Genomic DNA, 7,106 nt, shown 5'->3' with positions numbered 1-7,106 from the left:
ATCGCGTCCCTCTGCGACCTCTTTCTTCCCTTGCAGTTCCATCCATTCTTCCTTCCTTCCATCCATCCATCCATCTTTCCTTCCCTCCTTCCTTCCTTCCTTTCTTCCATCCATCCATCCTTCCGTCCATGCATGCATCTTTCCTTCCTTCCTTCTATCCATCTTTTCGTCCTTCCTCTCTGCCTTTCTCCTCCTTTCCTTCATTCCCCCCTTCCCTGAAAAACCTCCCCATTCCCAAACCTTTCCTCCTCGTGGCCTTTTTTGACCCCCTCCTCATCCTTCCCCCCAGAATCCCCCCATTCCCTCTTTTTGGGGGCAGAGGAAGAGACGCGTGTCCTCGGCGCTTTCCGACCTTCCTCCTCCTCCTCTTCCTCGGGCGAAACTTGGTCGCCTTTCGGCGTTTGCGGGGCCTTTCTATCTATCCCTCCTCCGTTCTTCCTTCCTTCCCCCCCTTTTCTCCCTCCTTTTTCCTTGTTAGAAGAAGCAGGTATTTGAGTCTTGATCCGGGGCTGGAGATCAAAGCGGCTTCGCCGGCGATTAGCGCCTTGCCCCGCATTGATCCCGCATCGACCGATCGGGCGGCGTTTGCCTCCGCTGACACGCGTCGATCGGAGGAGGGAGGGGGGAGGGAGGGGGTCTATTTGTTTTATTATTGGGGTGAGGGGAGGGAGGGGGCCTTGGGGGTCCCGTCTTCTTCTCTGGCTCCTTTCGCCGGAGGTGATGCAAGAACCAGCCGAGGAAGAAGGGAGGAAGGGAGGGAGGGAGGAAGGCGCCTTTTCATCCTCCCAACGCCGCCAGATAGGCAAATCGATAATTAATGACCATGAATAATTTACCCGATCGATTCCCAAAAAGGGAAAGGGAAGAGCAAGAAGAAAAAGGAAGGCAAAGAGGGCCTTTAAGAATTTTGTTTCCTTTTCAAGCCTACAAACTCTGCCCCAATTCCCCAAATCCCGAGACCCGGCTCGGCAGTTTGGCCGGGAAATCGGCCTTCCACACCGGCCCCGAAGACACGCGTCTCCCTCCCTCCCGGCTGTATGAAGGCCTGCCATTAACCCGCGTCTTCCTCGGGAGGGGCCCACCTTGCGGCTTCGCAGGAAGGGCTCCCTTGCCTCGGATCCGCGGCGGACGGAGGGCCTTCATGGAGCGCTCCGACTCCGTTCCGTTTCATTCAGGCTCCAATTTGGGGGAAGAGGGAAGCATCAAAAGAACCTCTTTAGAAAGAAGGGCCCCCGGAAGCTTCTCTGCCTCAAATCCTGTGTTTTCCCCCAAATTCACGATGTGTTTTATTTGATTTCAGCCGAAGGCGTCCAAAAGGCGGGTGTTTACTTAGCTAAATTCACACGGGCGGCACAGAAGCGCGATATTTCCCCTCCTAGGCTGCATCCGCACTTCAGAAATAATCCCACCCGACACCACTTTAACCACTATGGTTCCATTCCTATGGAATTCTGGGAAGTGTAGTTTTGCCAGACACCTCACCCTTCACTGGCTGCATCCGCGCTGCAGAAAGAACCCGGTTTGACACCAATTTCACTGCCCCATACTATGGAATTCGGGGAAGTGTACCATTGTGAGACATAACTCGCTTCGACACTGCTTTAGCTCCGTGGCATAAAATCCTGGGAGGCGCAGTTTGCTGCGGCACCGAACTACACTTCCCAGAATTCCACAGCATGGAGCAGTGGCAGCTAAAGTGGCATCAGAGCGGATTATTTCTGCAGTGCGGATGACGGTTCCCTACTAGAGGTGTTTAAACGCACCTTCTCCAAACTCTCTTTCTAGACAAGATTTTCCTGAGACTGGAGGCAGGTCTTGCCCCTTCCAAGCGAGCGTACATGTGAACGTGTGAATGCAGCTTTCCTGGCAGACGCGTGTCAGTTGCAGGGCTGCGGCTGGTGGCGGATGGAAAGCCTCCCCGAGGGGTCAGAAAAAGTCGAACTTCTCTAACTCGAGGTCTGGATAGCTGATATATATATATATATATATATATATATGGGGCACATTAAGAAGAAAAGGAGGAAAGAATGGAAAAAAGGAAGGTATAAACACACACACACACACACACACTGGCTGCATCCACACTGGAGAAAAAACCCGGTTTGGCCCCGCTTTGACTCTTTGCTGGCTGAAGGCTATGGAATTCTGGGAGTTGGAGTTTGTCGAGGGGCCCTGGACCCTACGACAAACTCCAACTCCCAGAATTCCATAGCCTTGACCCAGACAACAAGTTAAAGCGGAGTCAAACGGGGTTATTTCTCCAGTGTGGATGCAACCTTTGTGAGTTTAACGAAAGACATTTGTGGGAATGGGGAAGGAAGAGAAGAAAGAGTGGGAGATGGGGGTCTTCGGGGGGGGGGTCTTTTCGGGTGGAGAAGACAGGGGTTCATGCGGAGATTTTGGGGCTGGGGGGTCTGTTCTGTATGCGAGACCCCCCTGATTCCTGTCTGGAGGAATAGGGAGAAAGGAGGGAAAGAGGCAGAGAGAGGAAAGGAGGGAGGAAGAGAGAGGAGGGGGCGTCGGAGGGAGTGTGTAAAGAGGGGGGAGGTTGGGGGTCGAGAGAGGGGGGAGGGAGGGGGAGGGGAGGGGGTCTCTCCAATTCCCTGGGCAACTTGTTATAACGTTTCTGGAGGAGGTTGGAGGGAAGTTGAAAGCCTGCGTAACCGAAATCAAAACTAACAAGGAAATGATCGGCGCCTCTCATCTGGTCGGGGCTTTTTGGGGGGGGGGCGCCTCGGGGGGGGGGTCTCTCTCCGCTTCCTCTTTGATTGCGAAGAAAAGGCCTTCCCTCCCAAATCAAACGGAGCATTACGCCAAGCAAGGACGAGCCCAGCGGAGGGAGAAAGGGGAGAAAGCGGGGTGGGGGAGAGGGAGAGGGGGCTGGGGGGGGTCTTGGGTGGCACAGTGGGGGGTGGGGGTCTTGAGTAACTTCCTAGGAGGAGTAGGGGGAGAGGAGAGGGGGCTAGGGGTCTTGGGTGGTACTCTACAAGGGTGGAAAGTGGGGTGGGGAGAGGGTCTGGGGGGCTAGGAGGGGGAAAGTGGGGTGGGGAGAAGCCGAGGAGTCTGGGGGCCATGGGGGGGAAGAGGAGAGGGAGAAATTGGGGTGAGGGGCTTGGGTGAGATCTTCCCTAGGAGGGGGAAAGTGGGGGGGAGGGGTCTGGGGCCTTAGGTGACCTCCTCGGAGGCGGAGGAGAGAGGAGGGGAAAAGTGGGGCAGGGGACAGGGAGAGGGGTCTGGGGGCATCTTAGGAAGAGAAAGGAAATTGGGGCGATGGGCTGAGTTGAGGGGGAAAGTGGGGTGGGGGAGAGGGAAAGGAGTCTGGGGTGACTTCCTCGGAGGGGATGGGGAGAGGGAGATGGGGGGCTTGAGTGAGATCCTCGGAGGGGGCAGTTTAGGGGGTCTTTGGGGGGAAAGTGGGGAGGGAAACGAGGGGGAGAAGGGGGTGGCCTTGGCGGTGCCCTGAGAGGTGTGTGGAGTGTTTGGATTTGGGGGGGCAGTAAGGAAGAGCCCCCCCAAGGCCCCTCTGCCTAGTTCCCGGCGTTTCGCGGAGCTGTCTCTGGTGCTGAAACCGGAGACCCTCCGTCCCTCTTCCCAGATGGAGGGGCTTCCAGATGGTTCGATTTGAGCCGGATCAGGCCCCAAACCCTCCCCTAAAGAGGGCACCCCCTGCCTTACAGTGGATTCTGGGTGTTCTAGTGCTTTGCTACAAGGCCGACAGAGGGGTGTCTTTCCCAATATTTCATGTCTCTGTTGGTGACTGACCATTGAATAGATGGAGGCCCTTTCTCTTGGGGTGAACCAGCATCCCCCGAGAGCTCTGTCTTTTTCATTCCCCTCTTAGTCTAGGAATAGGTTTACTTCCAAAGCCTCCTCCATCCATCCATCCATCCATCCATCCATCCATCCCCCCCTCTCTCTTTTCTCCTCCATCCTTCCGTCTCACTTTTTGGTGACTTTTGTTCCTTGACTCTCCATTTTGGGGTTGGGCCCCAAAATGTAGAAAGGGAAGAAAAGAAGGAACGAAAGGGAGGGAAGGAAGGAAGGAAGGAAGGAAGGAAGGAAGGAAGGAAGGAAGGGGAAAGGAAAGAAGGAGGATGAGGGAAGGAAGGAAGGAAGGAAGGAAGGAAGGAAGGAAGGGGAAAGGAAAGAAGGAGGAAGAGGGAAGGAAGGAAGGAAGGAGAGGAAAGAAGAGCGACACAGCGGGAAGAGTGGCGGAGAGAGAGGAGGGAGAGAAGGAAGGAGAAAGAGAGGCGGAAGGAGGGCAAGAAAGAAGGGTTTGAGGCGTGGCCCTGGATCCGGCCAATCAGCTCCTCTCTGGATTTGTTTTTTTTTTGGGGGGGGGAGGGAGGGAGGCCGGCCCCCCACTTCTCGGAGCTCCAATAATAATAATAATAATAACAATAATTCCCTGGCAGAGAAACTGGGCGGGAGAGGTAAGACTGACTCGAAAGGGGTGCAAGAAGAGGGGTGCAATGGGGGGGAATTTAAGGGGAGTGAAGGGGAGGCGACCCCCCAAGAGCCCAAAGGGATGGACCCCTTAGATCTGCGTAAAGCAAACCTGCGCCCCATAAAGGTTTGGGGTCACCCATGACACCAATGCTGACATTGTGGGGTTTTTTTTGGGGGGTAGTAGAATTTGCCCCCTTTTCTCCTTTCTCTGTGGATCCATTGATGGCAAGGTCTTGGGGGCAGAGACCTTGTTGTTGTCGTCGTCGTTGTTGTTGTTGTTGTTGTTGTTGTGTGCCTGCAAACCCTTTCCGACTGATGGCAACCTCATAATAATAGGATTTTCTTGCCAAGTTTCTTCATGCGAGGTTTGCCCCATTGCTGTCCTCTGAGGCTGAGAGAGTGTGACCTTCCTTTTGCAACAAGGCATCCTTCTTCACCATATTGCCCCATTCCTGAGGGGCGACCCCCAAAAGTCGGGGGCGGGGGGGCAAAGAGGGGCATTCAAAGGGGGGGTTACAAGCGGGGTCTCGAGTGACAGTTCTGGGGGGCAGTTGGTGGAGGATGGGAACCCCGACCCCCCAAAAAGTCTCAAGGTTGGAGTCCGGAGAGGAAAGCAGGCTGGGAAAACGTTTGAAGGGGTGGGGCCAAACCTTTGCAAAAGTTGGGGGGCTGTGGGGAGAAGGGCAAGTTCCTGCTCCCAAGACCAGTTTTTTGGGGGAGTCTTTAAAGTGCCCCCCATATCTTTTCTAGCCCGATTTTCTTCTTCTTTAGAAGCCCTCAGTCCCCTTTGAAAGGGCCCAGTCCGTCCATTGAAGCCCCCTCCCCGGAATTAATTAATTAATCAATCTATGAATCAATTAACCCGCCCCTTAAATTTGCACTTAAGGCCCCCTTCTCTCCCGGGGGGGCTTTACTCCGACGAAACTTGCTTCCTTTCCTTTTTCCTTGCAATCTCTTCTTTTTTTGAATAACCAGTTTATTGGCCAAACCTCTCGATCCATTCATTTCTTTTTTAAAAGGGGGGGGGGGTTAAGATTAAGGGGGTCGTAAAACTAAAGTTGGGAAACGGGGTTCATGTCGGGAGACGGAGCAATATAGAGACACGTGTCTCCTGAACGTCTGCACCCGCAACCCCCGGGCCCTGAGGTAGGAGCCGCTTGGCTCTCGGCCGGATCAAAGCCAACGGAAGTCTACTCGGGAGCAAATCCCCTTCAGGCCCCGGCCTTTAAAAGGGAGCGCGGCTGGGATGGGCTCGGCTCCCACGGGAACGGCGCCCGTCGGAGACACGTGTTCGGGAAACACGCGTCAGCCGCGTTCACACCGAGGGGGGCTCCTCTCCAGGAAAGAGGGCCACACTCTCGGGCCCCGATTCCAAGCCGGGAAGGGAGCCCAAAACCCGGCTTTTTTCTTCCGGGGGGGGCCTCTCTCCTCCTCTTTGGCTGCCTCCCCTGGATCGGGGCCTTACGCGGAAACTCTCCGGAAAGTCCGTCCTTCCGTCTGCCTGTCTCTTTCCCCCTTCCTTCCTTCCTTCCTTCCTTCCTTCCTTCCTCTTTCCTTTCCTTTCTTCTTTTTTCCCCTTTCCTCTGCTTTCCCTTCCTTTCTTCTCTTTTTTCTTTCTCTCTTTCCTCTTTCCTTCCTTCCATCCTTTCCTTCTCTTCCTTCCATTGTTCCTTCCTTCCCTTCCTCTCTCCTTCCATCCATCCTTCCTTCCTTTCTTTTTTCCTTATGTTGTTACACTTTCTTTCATTCTTTCTTTTCTCTTTCCTTCCTTTCCTTTCCTTTCTTCTCTTTTTTCTTCCCTTCTTTTCTTCTCTTTCTTCTCTTCCCTTCTTCCCTGTTTTTCTGAACCTTAAAACTGTTTTTAATGCTTTACCTCTCCTTCCTTCTGTTCCTCCTCCTTTCCTTCCTTCCATCTTTCCAAGTGGTTTTCTTCTCAATTCCTTCCTGGATGCCTTAATCCCATTCTCTCTCTCTCTCTCTCTCTCTCTTTCTCTCTCTCCACCTCCCTTTCCTCTGTTTCCTCCTTCCCCTTTTCTCCTCCATCCCTCCAATAATCTTTCCCTCCATTTTTCTCTTCTCAGCTCCGACCTTCCGCTGCAGAATGGACTGCAATTGCGTCTCGGATCTGCTCCTGACTTCTCCGGTTCCGGCTCTTTGGACTCCAGGTAGGATAGAAATTAAATTATACATTTTAAATAATACCCTCCCTCCCTCCCTTCCTTCCTTCCTTCCTTCCTTCCTTCCTTCCTTCCAAAACCAGCCTTCGAGGGTTGAAGGAGAGCCTCCCAAATTCATTGCATTTCAACATTTGGACCCAAAGCAGCTCACAGCAAAAACTTCAGCAAAGTAATATTTTTGCAACAGACAGACAGACAGACAGACAGACAGACAGGGTAGGTTTTGGGGTGTCATTGCAGGGGCCGCTGAGGGACCCCCGAACCCCAAAGTCAGGAGGGAAATTTCTGGAACTTGGAATTTTCCAAAAAGGAGAGCCGTGTCCCCATTGGCTTCAGAGGAGTGGACCTTGTGCCGCATGTCCAGTTGTGGTTGGGCTGGGCATCTCCCAGCATCCTTGACCACAGGGGCAGCAAGGGACATAAAGGTTTTAGTGCGGCCATTTCCAGGCCTTTGTAAAATTACTCTTGGGGACTACAGCA

General features: G+C 53.7%; 1 protein-coding gene across 1 annotated transcript in view; it reads left to right on the top strand.

Moving 5' to 3' along the window:
• LOC149304729 (ETS domain-containing transcription factor ERF-like) overlaps positions 1-7,106 on the top strand; it is a 72,305-nt gene that overhangs the window by 49,403 nt on the left and 15,796 nt on the right. Inside the window, exon 2 of the mRNA XM_089479107.1 lies at positions 6,531-6,614. Within this exon, the coding sequence (XP_089335233.1) occupies positions 6,551-6,614 (64 nt within the window). The 5' untranslated portion in view covers positions 6,531-6,550. The remainder of the gene's footprint in view (positions 1-6,530; positions 6,615-7,106) is intronic.

This window comes from Sceloporus occidentalis, unplaced genomic scaffold (genome assembly GCF_023333645.1).
Source record: "Sceloporus occidentalis isolate IW3139 unplaced genomic scaffold, rSceOcc1.0.p SCAF_13, whole genome shotgun sequence".
Lineage (NCBI taxonomy): Eukaryota > Metazoa > Chordata > Lepidosauria > Squamata > Phrynosomatidae > Sceloporus > Sceloporus occidentalis.
The sequence above is the reverse complement of the archived record's forward strand: the minus strand, read 5'-3'. Positions and strand labels throughout refer to the sequence as shown.